General features: G+C 43.4%; 2 protein-coding genes across 3 annotated transcripts in view; both read right to left on the bottom strand.

Annotated features, from left to right (window-relative positions):
• Nucleotides 1-4,408, bottom strand: part of LOC140359965 (adenylate cyclase type 5-like) — a 101,380-nt gene extending 96,972 nt beyond the window's left edge. For both annotated transcript variants that reach the window (XM_072445249.1, XM_072445250.1), the window contains exon 1: nucleotides 3,877-4,408. In XM_072445249.1, the coding sequence (XP_072301350.1) occupies nucleotides 3,877-4,281 (405 nt within the window). In that variant the 5' untranslated portion in view covers nucleotides 4,282-4,408. The remainder of the gene's footprint in view (nucleotides 1-3,876) is intronic.
• On the bottom strand, nucleotides 4,284-4,976 carry LOC140359099 (uncharacterized). The gene is made up of 2 exons (XM_072443971.1): nucleotides 4,346-4,976; nucleotides 4,284-4,293 (listed from the first exon to the last, which is right to left on the bottom strand). The coding sequence occupies exons 1-2, from the start codon at nucleotides 4,966-4,968 to the stop codon at nucleotides 4,284-4,286; spliced, it is 633 nt and encodes a 210-aa protein (XP_072300072.1). The 5' UTR covers nucleotides 4,969-4,976.
• Between the last annotated feature and the right edge of the window lie 14,772 nt (nucleotides 4,977-19,748).

Here is a 19,748-nt window from a genome sequence, read left to right as displayed (position 1 = left end):
CAAACACCCAACAAGAGCGGCCATTCTGGCGACGCCTTGACCCCAGTCGTCTAGACGTAACAATCTGCCAAACGTGTACAAGTATTTTTCTTTCTTCCAAACACATCAACTGTTCCCTTGCTCCTTTTTACAACCCGCCGACTAAATAAAAAGGTGCCATTTTTTTGAGTTTTCCAATTTCATCTGCATCAACAAAGGTGGAACAGTCAGAAGCTGCCAATCTTCTACATCATTCACACCTCCAAATGTGAACACCAAAGTCATTACTCCGAACGCGCAGCACGTAACACAAACAATGTCACTCGCCAACTCGAGCGCCGCTTGAAAACATGATGCAAAGTCTACCCAAAGCACTCGACTTGTCAGGGAAAACTGCGTTCTTTTAGGGCGTCGCCGCTTGACAGGTGAGTCGTTATTGATGCAAAGTGCGGTCGCGGCGGCGGGGCAAAAAAAACGGGAAAAGAAAGGCGGCAGAAAAGTCAGAGGCAAATAACGCGGCGCAATTTCAACGCGGCTTTAAACAACATCGGAAAAGTGCGGTCATTTCTGTAGGTGCAGAGGTGCCGTAAAAGCAGAGGGGAAATTTGGGGTTTTATGAGTCGCTCGGCCACAACGGCGCTGAAAAACAATATCCACTCAAAGCGATGACGTCAGCTTGAGCCGTATTAAAAATAATGCTACCATTTTACTCAATAGGTCTTCTATTTATAGGCCGTGAGAAGAGGGAGCAGCGTGTAACCGCAACTAAGTGAGAGATTGTAAATACTAGAACTGCGGCGATTAACCGGAACGATCGCGACTAGCCGACTATTAAAACAGCCCTAATTGTATTTTTATAGTCATTAATCGTTGTCTGGACTCTAAAAAGCATGCCAAAAGAGCTTTAATGACAAAGAAAGCGGCATTATCAAATAAAAATGTCAGATTTTCTTGAATAATACACAATACACTGACGCAATATGCTTAAATCCTACGTTTTCTCTTTATTTTCTCTTCTTTTTCAACCTTTATTTGGTTGACAATGTGTATAAAAAGCCTCAAAAGTGTCAATGTACAATCGAAATAATCTTTTGATTAGTCGACTGCTAAAGTAATGGTTAGTTTCAGGCATTAACAAACACTTATAAAGTCTGAAACAGAGCGTGCTTCTCTGGGTTTTTGTTGTAAAACGATGCAAAATGGAAGTAAAGTTATTACAAGAGAACGATTTCCTGTTACTTTTCCACTGTTGAGGATTCTACAATTGAATAATACATTTAAAAACGCTCGCACTAGAACAGGGGAGTTCACAATTGTTGCACAGTGGGACATATAATGGAACGATATTGCAATAATTTAAGTCATATGCACAGATATACGAACTTTGCTTGAGACGAATAAATACAAAATAGAATTGAATTGTCAGGTTTCGTCAACAGCACTTAGCTTTATACATCATAATTACGTGCAACTGTTGGGACGTTCATGTCGCTAAAACTTAACAGACAATGGAGCTTAAACGATGTATTTTCGGGGCGTTTGAAGTGTTTGTCGTCGCCCCCTGCTGTCTCAGAGCGGAAAAACCAGCTTTGCGACATTTGACGAGCTCGACCCGAAGACAACTCCCCAGAGAAACCCTCGGCCTTTTTTATGAATACTTTTTTATAAACGTTAAAAAAACAACACTTTTGCGTCTGTTTTCTGACAGTGTATTTTCAGAAGAGAGCTGCAGGGGGAGCTCTAGTGCCAAATATATTTAAAGATTTGAAACGTCACCTGTCGTTTACTCACGTGAACGTAAGAAGAAAATGTTTTACACGTTTTTCATCGTGTCAGGTTTTCATGTAGAAATCAGGCATTTTATGTGTAAAAACGGACAAAATTGCACCTTTTTGCGACATTTAAATCTGTAAAAAATGGACAACGCCAGGTTTAATTTGTGTGGTTCATTTTGTTGACACGTTTGATAAAAAAAAAAATTTAGTGTCTTATTTTATTTTTGAGTCAACTCTGATCCAACTGAAAATTGCCCTTCAAATTCCCGCTCACTTTTAGATGTTCCTCGTCAAACTAAACTAAAAAAAACGCCTTACGTACGCGCCATTTTAGTTCTCAGTCGCACACAGCGTCAGTCAGCATCTAAAATAGCGTATCGAGCTCAGAGAGATACGCTAACGATGCAGGAATAGCTTTAAAACCCTTATTACAAGAGCACAAATCTTAGCGTTTGAGCCGTTTCAACGCTAAAACTTAAAGACAATGAATCGCATCTTTTCCAAACAGAACCCAGTGTGTGGACCCGGTTTTATTTGCAGCTGTGACCCAGACTTTATTGCTAAGAATAGATAATCTTGAAGTCATTATCCACTGAAGTATTCTGGCTATGTCCTTTCATTAAGAAACCTAATACTGAGCAATAAGTCCTTGTGGGGGGGATTTAGAGCCACATGCAACAAAACACTTATTCAATAGCATTTCCTCCACGTCAGCTTTCTACAGTCAGCACGCCGCATTTAAGCAATAAAAGGAGTAAACCCAGCTAAATACAAGAGAATGTTTAAAGCAACATTATTCTGCGAGAGCCGTCGAGACAAACTCGGCTCGTTGTTGTAATAAAATACCTCCGTGAAGACATAATAAAAGTACAGCTCACATAAAAACATGTGGTTCAGGCTTATGTTTCAGTGCTGGGGTGTAAAATGGATGAAAACTAGCATAATTATCCTTGTAAAAGGCATTAAAAGCTAAGAACGGTTACGTTGTATAAGCAAAAGGCAATGTTAGGGAAAAAAAGTTAATAAGTCTATTCCACTCGTTTACGGTGTTCAAAGTGCAATGAAAAATTGTAATAGTCAAGAATAAACTATATTTTTTAGCCCTATAAAAGCTTAACCAAGTATAATCTTTGGAATCGCACAAACCATGAATTGATATTCCAGCTACGATCGGATGCACTCAATAAGTCTGATCGTTGTCTGATTTCTGGATTATCGAAACGTCATGTGCAACATTTACATCTGTGAGTAATCGGATTTCTGTCGTATCGCTCAGACTTATGCAGGTTTTGACAAGGAGATTATGTGCTAAAAAACAACTAACTCATGTGGCAAAGACAAAAAGTAGAAAGAGAAAATGTTACAGATTGAAAGAGTTATTTTCATTGTCTTCCAAAAACAACATTAAGACCAACAGTGTCATTTTTGTAACACACACAGAATCAATTATAGTTACTGGGTTGTCTGATTATTCTGTCCATATGAAGCCGACTTTAGAACAAAAACATGAAGAATAATGAGGAAAAACAAATATCACCAAAGTTTTCAAAATCACAACCAAAAAATTACAATTTGGTAGTAATTTAGTGTTGGGGGATCCATAATACTGAGTAGAAGTTACGTTTCACTTGTTGCCACAGTAAGGAAACCGTGCAAAAAGACAGTGCGTAAAAATTGGGCGTAAAAAACGTGCGTAAAAACGGTGCGTAAAACCGTGCGCAAAAAACGTGCGTACAAATTTTGCGTAAAAAACGTGTATAAAAACAATGCGTAAAAACCGTGCGCATAAACCGTGCGTAAAAAAACGTGCGTAAAAACCGTGCTCAAAAACCATGTGTAAAAATTGTGCATAAAAAACGTGCGTAAAAACCGTGCTCAAAAACCATGTGTAAAAATTGTGCATAAAAAACGTGCGTAAAAACCGTGCTCAAAAACCATGTGTAAAAATTGTGCATAAAAAACATGCGTAAAAACCGTGCTCAAAAACCATGTGTAAAAATTGTGCATAAAAAACATGCGTAAAAACCGTGCATAAAACCTCCAATCCGCCGCAAACAAACGCGCACCGACCCGCACCCGCACGCCGCCTCACCGCCTCCACTCACACACACACGCGCCTTACCTGCTTCCACACGAATCCATCCGCCGCGTTGAGCATCCACGACACCACCACGTGGATAACGGACAGCACGAGCCCGGTGATCACCGCCGCGCGCATCCTCACCGGCAGCAGCGTGTAGATGACGTGGATGAAGAACACCGTCCACCACACGCCCTCCGACGCGCTCCGCGGCCGCACCAGCAGCACGCCGATCGCCTGCACCAGCAGCACCAGCACGATGAGCGCGTAGCACACGATCCACATGTGGTCCTGGTGGAAAGCGTTGCGGTTGCACACGACCATCAGCGCCAGGATGAGCGCGATCGCCGCGGAGAAGACGCACACGTACGTGACGTTGGCCCCGCCGCCGGCGCAGTGGAAGCCCAGCATGACCGCGAAGAGCAGCACGAGCACGGCCATGAGCATCGTCAGGCTGCTCTGGTTCAGGCGGAAGAAGTAGCGCTGGTAGAGCCGCTCCAGCTTCTCCGACTGGAACTTCTTGGAGCTGAAGACGCGCAGGACGCTCGCGCAGCACGCCGCCAGGGACACGCGCGCCGCCGCCGCCGCAACAGCCGCCGCCTCGGGCATCGCCGCGTCCGGCTCCGGCTCGCTCTTGCCGGCGGAGAGAGGAGGTGGAGGCGGAGGAGGCGGCTGCGGTTTGCTCGCGACTCCTCTGCGCTCCTGCAGCTCCACGGACCGGCAGTTGGCGCCTCTCAGCTCGCGTCTGGGAGACTGGCTCTGGCTCTGGCGCTGCTGCTGCTGCTGCCGCTCGCCGTGGTCCTGCCAAGCGGACCGGGATCGGAAGCTGACCCGGCTGACCGTGGTGGTGGTGGTGGTGGTGGTGGTGGTGGTGGACGGGCGAGCTCGGTGGCGGTGCTCCGCGTCCGCCTCATGGTCCTCTCCTCTCCAGCGGCTGTTGTTGTTGGTGATGATGGAGCGCGTCGTCGCTGCTGCCGCCGCGGCTGCCGTCGGCGGAGGAGCTCTGGACGTGTATGGACGCGGACAGCCGTTCGACACCGACTCGGACTCGGCCCAGGCGGACTTGTGCTCGGTCCCTCCCCTCAGGCCGGGACGTGCCACTCCGGGAGGGCTCACGCTATTGGACCGGGACATTGCAGCGGCACAAAACTACGCTCCCGTTAGAAAAAAAGTTTGGACGCGGAGCAGCTCCATGCAAGAGTCAGTTTGGGGAGGAAAATGAAGAAATATCCAGCAAGTCGACTGTAATCCAAAGTGTGATGGAGCAGTTCTGTTTGTCTGAGGGTTTTCTCTGCACTTTTCACTTTGATTTATGTATTTAAATTCTGATTTGTGTTTGTGTTTTGACTTTACCGCATCTTTCCCTGTTCTGTGAAGCACTTTGAATGACTCTGTCCTAAACTAATAAACTTGCCATTTACAGTTGATTAACGGCGTTTAATCTTTATAGAATCTGTGAACGTGTTTGATTGTAATCGGAGTACATTCTAGTCACGTGGTATAAACATGTGAGTGAGGACTATATGCTCACCGGGAACGTGTTTTAAAGTTAAAATATTCGCTTTAGAATAGGCAAACTGTCAAAAATACATAACACTTTTCAGAGAGTTGAACGTTGGTACAAACTGCATTATAAGCAGACCTTTTGTTGCCATAAACGCTGACAAAAAAAGTGCTTTAAAATGAGCCTATAACGGATAAAAATATGGAAATACAAGCGGCACCAAACTGCTTAGTATAAATACAGTGTTGTACAATTCTCTGCCACTGAACAGCTCAATCGTGGTGTTCCTCAGTCGTTATAAATATGGTTTTATCACATTTTCAACACGTTTTGAACACGTTCATTGGCTCGCTTGCTGTTGCGTGACGCTGCGCACGCGACTCCCCCTGCTGGCGCGACTCGGAGCAAACTTTCCACGACTAAAAATAGATCCTCTCAAACCAGTGGAAGTCTCCAAGACAGGACCGCGTAGTGCTTTTCCCATTGGTGGTTTCAAAACGTGCAGCGGCAGCAGCGGGCCGAGCATCCTCTCAACACACACACAAAAAATAACACAATTAGGCTTAATCCACTTTGGGAATACAAAAACAATTGAAGGCGCGAGTCACTGGGGGGGCAGAAGGGCAAGGCGGAGTTGGCACTACATTATAGGGCCCAATTAGTAGCCGTCCGCGGAGAGATAACGCGTTGAGCCTCTGGAGACGGGAATAAAAAATAAATAAAAATAAAATTAAAATAAAAGCACTGCGCACAACGCGAGAAACGACCCGCGGAGGCACCGGAGCCGTGTCCACTACGGGATCCACTTCACACAGGTGCCGCAGGGGGGTTATCCCAAGTGTCCGTCACCTGTTTGGAGAGGACATTGCGTAAAAAGACAATGTTGGAGATGAAAAATGAAAATAAAAATAAAGAGTAAAGAGGATTTGGAGCTCAGCAGCCGCTTCTTCTCCCGCTGCTGCTGCTGCTGCTGCTGCCGCTTCTCCTCCTCCTTCCCCGGCCACAGAAGCACGCAGCATCCCGCTCCTTCTCCATGGCGTGGCCGCTTCTGTCGCTTGGAGACGCGCAGTAAAAGATCAGCGGCTGTCCGTCACCGCGCGGCGCGTTCCGGGAGCGGAGCCCACGCGTTCACCGTGCGCGTCGCAGCTGCATCTCCTCCTCCTCCTCCACCTCCTCCTCCTCTTCCTCACTCCCCGCCGCGGCCGCACGGCTCCAGGACGGCCCGCTGCCGCTGCATCGCAACCGTTACTTTTCGCTCGCAGTGATCGGCGCGTCTTTAACGGTCAATCCCAGACCAAGTGCGCTTCTTCTGCTGCTGCTTCTGCTGCTTCTTCTTCTGCTGCTGCTGCTTCCTCCTCGTGCCCGCCTCGCGCTGCCGTTTCCATTGGGAACGCCGCAGACTGACTCACGCAGGCGCAGCGGCCGATTGGCGGAGAGGTGCGTCAGTAAAAAGGGGATGTTAAAAGGAGGGAGGGGGCGCGCTTTTCTTTTTTTAATTCTAGAGGAGAGAAACCCCCGGGCAGCGCGAGGGAAACGGGCGGGTCCGTGCGCACAGCGGGACGCGCACACGCACACAACGCGGGAATGAGTTGTGACTTCACGCGCTGCCATATGGGACTGTAAAGAAGAGAAAGAAAACTGTACGACTGAAAGATCAAATTATAGTCGTGTTTAGAATATGGTTTTATGTCAGATTTTGCCATTTAATGTGTTACAAAAGCGGAAACTTTGATGGATTTTTGTAGATTTAGGTTTATATATGTGTCCTATTATACAAAATCAATGTAAATGAGCTTTATATCGTATTACATCCGCGTTTCCTCATCGTGATCTTACTCATAGTTGTGTTTTCATCGATTCCTGCGTGTTTGAGTTAATGCTGTTGAGTCCTGCACCGAAAATTCCTGTTTTCACCTACCCCCTGTCCCTGCCCACATCCCTGTTATTTGCAATAAACTGTAAGATGGCGAATGAGGGTTAAAAAATGTCACATCGCCACTTTTCAGAGATCAAAACAGAATCAGATAAAGGTTTATTGCCATTGTCGGTGAACAAAAAAAAAAAAATATATATAGGTACTTTTTTCTGCACTAAGGTGCAACATACAACAAAAATAGTAAAGTATATTAAATCAAATAAGGCATGCATAAATTATGAATATACGAATAAATAAAAAATAAACTTAAAAAAAGCACAACATTTACAGATAGTTGGAGATAGCACAAAATAATCTACATTATGTTATAGTTTAATGTCTCATGGTGTATTTTATACAGATATAGAATAGAATAGTAAAGTTTAATCCTCATTATTGCGACGTGTTATATATTATTATATACATTACTCGAGTTACATTGTTAGATTTAAGTCTATTTTAATGTCGTTTATCTTCATTTTTGACTGCATAACTCTGCTCTCCTGCTGTTCTTGAACTATGTGTGTCCGACTACAGTGCGATTTCTTTATTGTGGCACAAATAAAGCTCATCTTATTTCACTCACGGCTACAAATCACGACGACAGAACGCAAAGTAAAGCGGTTGACGCGTTTTGCCCGAGGACGCGGCACAAATAAGGGGATTCAAACCACAACCCACTAGTTAAACATTGACCGCCGTCTTATCCACTGTTAATAATAGCAAATCCAGACCCATGTGACGTCGCCCTTGTGCGCGTTCGGCTTCTGCTTTGGCCCCGTTGCGAGCGTCGACCTCGAGTACAAACTCTCCTTTCACCCACGACTCTGAGAAAACAAACAACGCTCGGATTAAAATCACAACCGCGGCTCATAACCGGCTCTTTAAACGTTGTCCTCTTTCGCTCCCGATCACAGACCTCACAACAGCAAATGTCACTTGTGTTCGATACTAGGGAAGTGCCGAAATATCGATGTATCGCGATACTAAATTTGGTGATGCAGTATCGATATCGGGGGCAACAATATATCGCCGTTTGGAGTCGTTTTTGGTGTCATTTCCCTGAATTATTTTGTGACCGCGCTATAACTGCGGTAAATAAGAGTGTTACTTTTGTTACTATTATTATTATTTTATTGTTATTATTTTATTTTTTACTTTTTATTAAGAATATAAGTTTTTTTTATAAGAGTTTTTTTTATAAGAACTTTTCCATTAAGTGTTTTTTTTTTTTTAAAGCTTTCTATAAGTTCTGCTCTTTTACTATTGTTCCTTCTTTGTGTTGCAACACTGTAATTTCCCCATTGTGTGCACAAATAAAGGCTTATCTTATCTTGTTTAAAGAAAGGAAACCGTGTTTCATTGTGAGTTTGTGCAAGTCGCAGTTTAACAAAGAAAAATGTTGCAAAAATGTATCGGGTTCTTTAAAAAAATAGTGACGTATCGTAGAATATCACAAGCGAAACATCGATTATCGCGTGTATCGCAAAATCGTGATGTATCGTGAGCCGTGTAGCGCGTCGAATCGTGACAAACCCTGTGATTCCAGCTCTAATTCAAATGAAAACACATTTCTTTAGCCTCGGTTGTTCACACTGTTGAATGAAAGAAGATGTAAACGTTGGCATTGAACCTATGTATCGCTAACGAGTCACAGGTCGAGGGTCTCATTTATAAAACTTTGCCCGTAGATCTTATTAAATGTGGACAAACGGACAAAACATACACTTTAACTGTAACTTGCTGACTCAGAACACACGTGCAAAACCCCAGCATTTTCAAGCTAAGTTGTCGTTTTATACGTCATAAACTTAGCGTAAAAAGTCACGTACGTAGCTTTTTTGTACGTTCGCTTGCTTTATAAATGAGGCCCCGGATCTGTGGTGCGGAGAGCCCGGGGTTTTCATGTTAAAAAACACCTACAATTACAAACAAATGCGTGATAGGAACGTTTAAACCGAACAGTGGGAACGTTCCAGGCGAATCAATGTAAAAGTTCCATCGTTAACAATAAACGGTGACTTTATTGACGTGACATTTGCCTTTCAGCGCTGCGCGTCTTCGCCAGATCGTTTCTTTTCATCGAAGGCCACATTCTGAAGCAAGGACGATACTGAAATTAATTGTTCAGAGAGGTTTGACTGAGCCAGCACGCTTTTAATCAAGCTTATAACATTTATATTCGCTCCGTGTCACATCGAAAATGCCGTTGACGTTTCGCACCAACGCTCGTGGTGATTTGAGCCGATGAGGGCCGCACTTTGCCCCAGGGCCGTAGTTTGAGGAACCAGGAGTGTCGGGAGGGACACAACCAGACTGAGGAAGGACATCGAGCTCAAATTAAGCACTTTGAGGACCATTTTGATGCGTTTTTGTTCACCAAAGCAGAGGGAAATGGAAGAAACGGCAATTCAAAAAACTATGGGACGACCAGATTCAAACCCACGATATGCACAGCAGCAACTTCGTACACGTTTGGTTGATTTGGGGATCAGACAGTTTACCTTCGAGTGCCAAGATTGTTACCACCTATGTAGTATTCATCTTTCTTTCTTTCTTCCAGCGAGTTGCGTGTCTTTACCCTTGAAACAGTCAGAAACTCCTGCGTGTTTCATAATCTTTCGCGCTCTCAAGAAGAAAACATTCGTCACCTCAACGTTCAAACGCAAATTGGGTCAATAAAAAATAAAAAAAAATCATTAGCATTCAGAATTCAAAATACTAAATTCAATTAAACGTGTTAAACTGTTGCACTCAGATGAGACAGGATTGACAGATTATGCATTTATCTGACAGGGCGGGAGACGGGAGCGACAGAGGTGCGAAGTATGGATAGAGCAGGGCGGTGTCGAGACCTAGATCACAATACAGCGCCTCTGCGCGTTCTCTCCAATTACAAGCCCAGAGCCCCCCACGCTGCTGACGACCGGAAACTTTCTGAGCAGCTAGTCCCCTTTTAGTCCAGATTTGAGACTTCCTCACCACGAACACTTCATCCAGCCCCACCTCGGACCCTCCCCTTTCTCCTCCCTCGGTCCGGACACAGGCTTTTTCTGAAATCGAACCCTCGGAAAGCTGTTGGACCAGGCGGTGTCTCCCCCTCCACCCTGACACCCTGAGACTCTGTGCAGATGAGAAAGAACGTCTCCGACACTCGGACTATCAGCACAGGAGCTCCGCAGGGCTGTGTACTTTCCCCCCTGCTCTTCTCCAGTACACAAACTGCAGCTGGTCCAAGTTTGCGGACGACATCGGGCTCATCTCGGACGGGGATGAGACTGTACAGGAGGAGGTGGACCTGCTGGTGTCCTCCTGGTGCAGCGGTAACAACCTGGAGCTCAACGTCCAGGAGACAGTGGAGATGATCGTGGACGTCAGGTAAGTCACAACTTTGTTCACTGACAACTGCAATAAACCTTTTTTTCAGATTCTGTTGTAAGTAGTGACTTCCCAAGACCAACTCTAACCACTAAACTGCTTCATGCAACAGTGTGTCGGAGCAGGAATGGAACCACTGACCATTGTTTATGGGAACCCTGTTGTACCTGTACCAGTCGTTCACTCTCAGCATAGACGACACATTGGTAATTGTGTTGTGTTGGTTATATATGCCGTGTTAAAGCTTTCAAAGCCACTTTCCATTATAATTGAGGCATTTTGACCACGTCCTTTTGAAATATGCTCTAATTGTGCAGCGCTAATGTGCCGGTGTTTAGTGTTGAGCTGTGCATACATATTGTACCATCGAGCGGCATCGTTCTCGCCTACACAATGCAAAATAATGTGAGTCACCGCAAAGCCATTTACATACAGAAAGTTTGTCTTTTATTATTTTATGTGTTTTTTTATTACTTTTTATTTGATTTGCTATATTTTATGTCGTTTTTAATTAGTTTTTATTTGGTTTGTACGTATTTATTTATTTTGTATGTATTTATTTTAACATATTTTGTTTGTGCTCTTTTTGTTCTCTGTGCAGCACTTTAGAGACTTTGTGTTGGTAAAATGTGCTGTGCAAATGAAGTAGGATTGGTGGGGTCTTTTCCTGGTGGGGTCTTTTCCTGGTGGGGTCTTTTTCTGGTGGGGTCTTTTTCTGGTGGGGTCTTTTCCTGGTGGAGTCTTTTCCTGGTGGGGTCTTTTCCTGGTGGAGTCTTTTCCTGGTGGGGTCTTTTCCTGGTGAGGTCTTTTCCTGGTGGAGTCTTTTCCTGGTGGAGTCTTTTCTGGTGGAGTCTTTTTCTGGTGGAGTCTTTTTCTGGTGGAGTCTTTTTCTGGTGGAGTCTTTTCCTGGTGGAGTCTTTTCCTGATGGGGTCTTTTCCTGGTGGGGTCTTTTCCTGGTGGGGTCTTTTCCTGGTGGAGTCTTTTTCTGGTGGGGTCTTTTCCTGGTGGGGTCTTTTCTGGTGGGGTCTTTTTCTGGTGAGGTCTTTTTCTGGTGGAGTCTTTTTCTGGTGGAGTCTTTTCCTGGTGGGGTCTTTTCTGGTGGGGTCTTTTCCTGGTGGGGTCTTTTCTGGTGGGGTCTTTTCCTGGTGGGGTCTTTTCCTGGTGGGGTCTTTTCCTGGTGGAGTCTTTTCCTGGTGGGGTCTTTTCCTGGTGGGGTCTTTTCCTGGTGGAGTCTTTTCCTGGTGGGGTCTTTTCCTGGTGGAGTCTTTTCCTGGTGGGATCTTTTCCTGGTGGAGTCTTTTCCTGGTGGGGTCTTTTTCTGGTGGAGTCTTTTTCTGGTGGGGTCTTTTCCTGGTGGGATCTTTTCCTGGTGGGGTCTTTTCCTGGTGGAGTCTTTTCCTGGTGGAGTCTTTTCCTGGTGGGGTCTTTTTCTGGTGGGGTCTTTTCCTGGTGGGGTCTTTCCTGGTGGGGTCTTTTCTGGTGGGGTCTTTTCCTGGTGGGGTCTTTTCTGGTGGGGTCTTTTCCTGGTGGGGTCTTTTCCTGGTGGGGTCTTTTTCTGGTGGGGTCTTTTCCTGGTGGGGTCTTTTTCTGGTGGAGTCTTTTTCTGGTGGGGTCTTTTTCTGGTGGAGTCTTTTCCTGGTGGGGTCTTTTCTGGTGGGGTCTTTTCCTGGTGGGGTCTTTTTCTGGTGGAGTCTTTTCCTGGTGGAGTCTTTTCCTGGTGGAGTCTTTTCCTGATGGGGTCTTTTCCTGGTGGGGTCTTTTCCTGGTGGGGTCTTTTCCTGGTGGGGTCTTTTCTGGTGGGGTCTTTTCCTGGTGGAGTCTTTTCCTGGTGGAGTCTTTTCCTGGTGGAGTCTTTTCCTGATGGGGTCTTTTCCTGGTGTGGTCTTTTCCTGGTGGGGTCTTTTCCTGGTGGGGTCTTTTCCTGGTGGGGTCTTTTCTGGTGGGGTCTTTTTCTGGTGGGGTCTTTTCCTGGTGGGGTCTTTTCTGGTGGGGTCTTTTCCTGGTGGGATCTTTTCCTGGTGAGGTCTTTTCCTGGTGGGGTCTTTTCCTGGTGGAGTCTTTTCCTGGTGGGGTCTTTTCCTGGTGGGATCTTTTCCTGGTGGAGTCTTTTCCTGGTGGAGTCTTTTCCTGGTGGGGTCTTTTCCTGGTGGGGTCTTTTCCTGGTGGAGTCTTTTCCTGGTGGAGTCTTTTCCTGGTGGGGTCTTTTCCTGGTGGGGTCTTTTCCTGGTGGGGTCTTTTCCTGGTGGAGTCTTTTCCTGGTGGAGTCTTTTCCTGGTGGAGTCTTTTCCTGGTGGAGTCTTTTCCTGGTGGGGTCTTTTCTGGTGGGGTCTTTTCCTGGTGGGGTCTTTTCCTGGTGGGATCTTTTCCTGGTGGAGTCTTTTCCTGGTGGGGTCTTTTCCTGGTGGAGTCTTTTCCTGGTGGGATCTTTTCCTGGTGGAGTCTTTTCCTGGTGGGGTCTTTTCCTGGTGGGATCTTTTCCTGGTGGGGTCTTTTCCTGGTGGAGTCTTTTCCTGGTGGAGTCTTTTTTCTGGTGGAGTCTTTTCCTGGTGGGGTCTTTTCCTGGTGGGGTCTTTTTCTGGTGGAGTCTTTTTCTGGTGGGGTCTTTTCCTGGTGGGATCTTTTCCTGGTGGGGTCTTTTCCTGGTGGGGTCTTTTCCTGGTGGAGTCTTTTCCTGGTGGGGTCTTTTTCTGGTGGAGTCTTTTCCTGGTGGAGTCTTTTCCTGGTGGGGTCTTTTTCTGGTGGGGTCTTTTCCTGGCGGAGTCCTTTCCTGGTGGGGTCTTTTCTGGTGGGGTCTTTTCCTGGTGGAGTCTTTTCCTGGTGGGGTCTTTTCCTGGTGGGGTCTTTTCCTGGTGGGGTCTTTTTCTGGTGGGATCTTTTCCTGGTGGGGTCTTTTCCTGGTGGAGTCTTTTCCTGGTGGGGTCTTTTCCTGGTGGGATCTTTTCTGGTGGAGTCTTTTCCTGGTGGGGTCTTTTCTGGTGGGGTCTTTTCCTGGTGGGGTCTTTTCCTGGTGGGGTCTTTTTCTGGTGGGATCTTTTCCTGGTGGGGTCTTTTCCTGGTGGAGTCTTTTCCTGGTGGGGTCTTTTCCTGGTGGGGTCTTTTCTGGTGGAGTCTTTTCCTGGTGGGGTCTTTTCTGGTGGAGTCTTTTCCTGGTGGGGTCTTTTCTGGTGGAGTCTTTTCCTGGTGGAGTCTTTTCCTGGTGGAGTCTTTTCCTGGTGGAGTCTTTTCCTGGTGGAGTCTTTTCTGGTGGAGTCTTTTCCTGGTGGGGTCTTTTCCTGGTGGGGTCTTTTCCTGGTGGGGTCTTTTCTGGTGGAGTCTTTTCCTGGTGGGGTCTTTTCTGGTGGAGTCTTTTCCTGGTGGGGTCTTTTCTGGTGGAGTCTTTTCCTGGTGGAGTCTTTTCCTGGTGGAGTCTTTTCCTGGTGGAGTCTTTTCCTGGTGGAGTCTTTCAGCTGCTCATCTCGATGGAGTTATTGTTTTTTTGTAATGATAAACGTGTCCAACTTGCATTTATTCAGTTACAGTTACTTGTCATACAGTTAATTCATAATAATATATATAATATAATTCATATTCATGTGCATATAACTGATGTATAAATAAGAGTGTTTACTTTATCATTATTGTTAGTATTATTTTGTCTTATACTAGCTATTTTTATTTGATTTTATCTTGATTTTCCTCTCCATTCCCTATTAAGAAATGAGAGGTTTTGTTTACAGGAGTTTTGTTAATAAGAGTGTTTGTTTATAAGAGTTTTTCTATTAAGAGTGTTTAAAAAAAAAATCCTATAAGTGATCTGTCCTTTTCCTCTGTATCTACTGCGTTGCAACAATGAAATTTCCCCATGTGTGGACAATAAAGGCATAACTTATCTTATTTCCTCCTGCGTTGCTGCTGCAGCTGTAAAAACCTGAGTTCAAATCCCAGAAGACGGTGGAGATGAAGAAAACAATATTTTAATACAATTTAAAATGATGATTTGACTGAAAAACTAAAAGTATATTTAATCTTTAATTTTTTCAATTATATTTCTTGAATAGTATTTATGTTGTGAATTGTGTTGTGTTCCATTTGTCCCTTTGTGGCTCAGAGTTTGTAGACGTTTATGAGTTTCTGTGTCGATCACAGTTTATGTTCATGAACCGCTCGAAACAAGCGACACAAACCACGAGGAAGACGAGCTTCAGTCGGTCGGGTGTTGTTCAGAAGCACTGGAGGTTCAGCAGAAGAAGACAAACCAGGAAAGAGTTCAAATGAGGTAAAACAGGAAGTCTGAGGAAGTCTGAGGAAGTTTGAGGAAGTCTGAGGAAGTTTGAGGAAGTTTTAGGAAGTCTGAGGAAGTTTGAGGAAGTTTGAGGAAGTCTGAGGAAGTCTGATGAAGTTTGAGGAAGTCTGAGGAAGTTTGAGGAAGTTTTAGGAAGTCTGAGGAAGTTTGAGGAAGTTTGAGGAAGTCTGAGGAAGTCTGATGAAGTTTGAGGAAGTCTGAGGAAGGAAGTCTGAGGAAGTTTGAGGAAGTCTGAGAAAGTCTGAGGAAGTTTGAGGAAGTCTGAGGAAGTTTGAGGAAGTCTGAGGAAGTTTGAGGTAGTTTTAGGAAGTCTGAGGAAGTTTGAGGAAGTCTGAGGAAGTTTGAGGAAGTTTTAGGAAGTCTGAGGAAGTTTGAGGAAGTTTGAGGAAGTCTGAGGAAGTCTGAGGAAGTTTGAGGAAGTTTGAGGAAGTCTGAGGAAGGAAGTCTGAGAAAGTTTGAGGAAGTCTGAGGAAGTTTGAGGAAGTCTGAGGAAGGAAGTCTGAGGAAGTTTGAGGAAGTCTGAGGAAGCCTGAGGAAGTTTGAGGAAGTTTGAGGAAGTCTGAGGAAGTTTGAGGAAGTTTGAGGAAGTCTGAGGAAGCCTGAGGAAGTTTGAGGAAGTTTGTGGAAGTCTGAGGAAGTTTGAGGAAGTTTGTGGAAGTCTGAGGAAGTCTGAGGAAGTCTGAGGAAGTTTGAGGAAGTCTGAGGAAGTTTGAGGGAGTTTGAGGAAGTCTGAGGAAGTTTGAGGGAGTTTGAGGAAGTCTGACAAAAGTTGAGGAAGCAGCAAAGCATAAACATCTCCATGGAAACAAGCAGGCGTCTCCTCTGCGCAGCCAGAGCAGAACTGAAGAGGCTTCTTCTCTTTGATGGAGCAGGATTCTGATTTCAGTTTTTATTTTCACCTTTATTTGACCGAAAACAGCAGAACATATGAATATTTACAACGTTGTCCTGGGATGACAGAAGAACGGCGGTGACAGTGGTTCAATCCTTCCACCGTGTGCGAGAGGCGGTGATCAGTGACGCTCTGAGGGGCACAAAACGGTGGCCCCAAGGCAGCTGTGGCTTCAAAAACATGCCATAAACGAACCCGAGGAAGAGCAGCTGTTTGTGTCTGTGTTTTGTCTACCTTATCCATGGTTTGGTTTCATTTCAGAAGGGGTTCGCCCACATTTAGGCCCGATAAAGTCCGCGTTTAGTTCTGGTGGAGCCAAATATTCTCTTTGTGTGCTTTGTGTGCATTCAAAGGTGCCATAACATGCAAAATCGACTTTTCAGAGCTTTTAACCTTCTTACGGTGCTATGTGTGCCTCAAAAGTGCCCAAAGTGGTTTTTTTATTATTATTGATTCCCGTAGTTTTTAGCTAGAGAACAGACTAAATCCTTTCCTCGGATCTGCAAATGGACAGGGGCTACTCACAAGGGCGCGTCATAATCCCCCCCCCCCCCGGGTTTGTGAGCGGGGTCCAAGTTATGGGTGATATTTCATAACTGTTATGTTATGGGTGTTATTATTATCAAATATACCCTTAAGATAGACCACGAAACAGGACAAATAGCATGATATGGGATCTTTAAAGTGCCTATGACAGTTTTTTATAATTTTCTAATTTTACTTTTGGCGTATTTATACCTGTTGTACATATGAGTTTTACACCGATCGAGCAGGTATTTGTGGAAAAAATGTTATATATTTAAAATAAAAATGTGGACAATGACAGAAAGTGACATCACAGCAGGGACACTCGTTCCAGTCAAAATTCAGTCAGAATTGACACAAAGAAACAACTCTTTTACTCTATGAACATTAATTCAACAAAATAAAAGTGCTCTTTATTATTATTATTTGTCAAATAAAAGAAAATGTGACAGAAGAGTTTTCCCCCAGTGTTTGCTGGGTAATTTCCCAGTGTGATGTCATCGATCACAACCAGGAAGTGAAATTAAAAAGCTAAAAAATTAGCTATTCTGTGATAACAGTTTTATAATTCTTTGCAAAATTCAAGATGTATTTATCGTAACTGCAGTATAGTTCAGTGAGTCGTCCGACCTGTAGGGGGCGCTTTGACTTCAGCCCATAAGAACACGGCACCGCACAAACTGTGACTCTTTGCAGCGAGACAGGGCTGAAAACGTGTTAAAATCAGTGCGAAAGAGATATTTTTCCACATTATTAGACTTTGTAGAGAAACGCCGCCGAGTTTACGGTTATTACGCTATAATTTGGGTGAAATCATGGCAACGGTCCGCAATATCGGCCTCAAAAAGGACTCGTCGGAGCGAGTTTGACAGAAATAAACACCAGCACGACTCTCCATAATCGATGTTTATTGTAAATATAGATTCATGGTCCATTCCAAAGTCCACTGGGCCCATGCAAAACACCTGTATCAAAACCAAGTCACGTACGCCATGCTTTTCCCGCTTCGTCCGGTCCGTCGCCGCAGCTCCGTCGTGCCCGTCGCCGTTTCACGTGCGCTGCCCTCGTGTGGCGATCCCTGGGAAGGTCAGAGCCACGATCGGAACCCCACCCAACAAAAATCACACCGAAATACATGCTTTATTGTGGAAAAGTTAAAGGGAAAGAGACAAGAGCGCGTCTTCCACGGCGTCGAGGAGCTGAGAAGGACGAAAGCTACAGCGACACAAAAACGAGAAAATGTAGTAAATAACTTAATTTAATCTAAAGTGTTGTAGACGTTATTCATCTGCATAAAAAAATAATAATAATAACTCTTACGTGTTATAGTATTTTGTTGTGCACCGTGTTTGTAACAAGCAACATTTAAAAACAAAATATGGATGAAGCTTAATGTGACTAAGATGTTTTAGAAATGTACTTTTACTTTGTCCTTGTGTAAAAATAATGTAAAAGAGAATTTGATTCATTCAATTTTGCATTTAAAAAAATCTTTTAATCCTGGAATTTTAGTCGCTAAATTGTGTTGTACATACACTATATTATATTTAAATTAGTCTTATTCAACACATTTATTTTGCGTTCACTTATTTGATCTTATTTTTTACCACAGTCTATACTTTTTTACTAGTATTATTAAATTTTTTATTATTGTATTTTGTCTATGATTTTCACTCTTATATTTTTTATTTTATTCTATTAGTATTATTTTGTTATCACTCTTACTCATTTATTTTTCATTTTACTATTATTATTATTATTATTATTATATTTCTGACAATGTAAAAAAAAGAAATCAAATTGTTTTTCTCGGTTAAATAATTAAAAATAAAAATAAACAGATTTTTAAGTCCTCGTATTTAAATTCAGTGTAAATTGCTGTAACTTTAGCGCGACAAGACATAATTAATCGATCCAAAGTGAGCGAAAACTTAAAACTGACGAACGCTCTTTGCACTTTTACCCACGTCTTTTCAACCGTTAAAATTGATACATTTTATTAATAAATCCATCTTTTTACGTATGATTTAGAAGCAGAAAAAAAACATAGAAAATGCAAAAAATCTGTGTCTGAAAATCAGAATAAAAACACTTCAAACACTTTTCTCCGGACTTAAAACTAAGAATAATAAACAAAACGCCAGTATTTACAACTCAAAGTGTGACAAAACAAATTATCTTCCATAAAATGCGTTCCACATTTCAACACGCCTCGTCTCTCATGGAAACAAGCAGGAGACAAAGAAGTCTTTTTAGCAACAAACAAACAAAAACACCTGTAATTGAATAAACTCCAGGCAGATCCGAGTAAAGTCGAACTATGGGACATTTCAGGAGAAGCAATGACGTCCCAACATCAATAAAAAACAAGTATAAAACTGATTTGCAATAAATAAATAAATAAATAACAAATAAGGGCGTGAGATGAAGTGAAACAACAAAAACACGACTATGCAACGACTCCCTCTAGTGGCCATCGGTTTAATTACAACAACAACTGGCAACTTAAACTATATTATTATTATTATTAAAGCTTCAGTTTGATATTAGATTTAACCACAAAATGATTTAAATAGTAAGATTACGAACAACTCAAGATGCTTCTACTGCTACTGTATATTGTGCTGTCTGGATTTCATTCGTTTTTTTGCTTTTCTTTGACATAATAAACTTATTCAAACCCGTTTTTTCAGTACTCGTTTAAGTTCGGTCAAAAACGAACAAACAAGCGCGTTACAAGTGAAAAACCATCAATTAAATGAGGATAAAAGTGGACGAAAGCCGACGCAAACGAGTCCAGCCGCGTTTGGGTTTGTTCCAGGACGTCTCAAAATCTTAAAAAACATTGAATAATTAAAAGAAGATAATTCAACGTAACGCTGAATTCACTTTCCATCTAAAGCTACATCGAGTTCGTTAAAACCACTGACACCAAACTAAACCCATGTGACAGTGTGATATATGAATGAGGGTTTAAAGTGCAGCGTGTAGCCCTTTGGCGACCTCTAGTGGTGAGATAGAAGTGATTTCAAAAGCCTCTTTATGGTGCGTCGCTGTAAACTCCATCTAAATCTAATCTAAACTTACTTGTACTTTGTCCTAATGTGTTCAACTGTAAAGCAGGAAACTGTGGCGACGCTGAACTCAAAGGGAAATGCAATAATACAGGTGAAATAAGGTTAATATTGGTTTAGGTGAGATACATTTTTAGTAAGAATAAAAAGGGAAATAAGGAGAACTGCACGATTCAGGTGTGAATAAATTAAATGCATTTTAAAAACATTGTATATTAGAAAAAATAAGGGGGCGTGTTTGATGTAACGTGGTAATAAAGGTTTTTGTCATTTTGGAATATTTGGAATTTCTTTTGCTACGATTTTTATCCAAATAGAGTGGAATAAATAGCTAATTAAATAC

This window comes from Eucyclogobius newberryi, unplaced genomic scaffold, assembly GCF_026437365.1.
Source record: "Eucyclogobius newberryi isolate DKJ021-1_F unplaced genomic scaffold, fEucNew1.0.hap1 SCAF_14, whole genome shotgun sequence".
In the NCBI taxonomy this organism is placed as follows: domain Eukaryota; kingdom Metazoa; phylum Chordata; class Actinopteri; order Gobiiformes; family Gobiidae; genus Eucyclogobius; species Eucyclogobius newberryi.
This window is presented reverse-complemented; position numbering and strand designations above follow the sequence as displayed.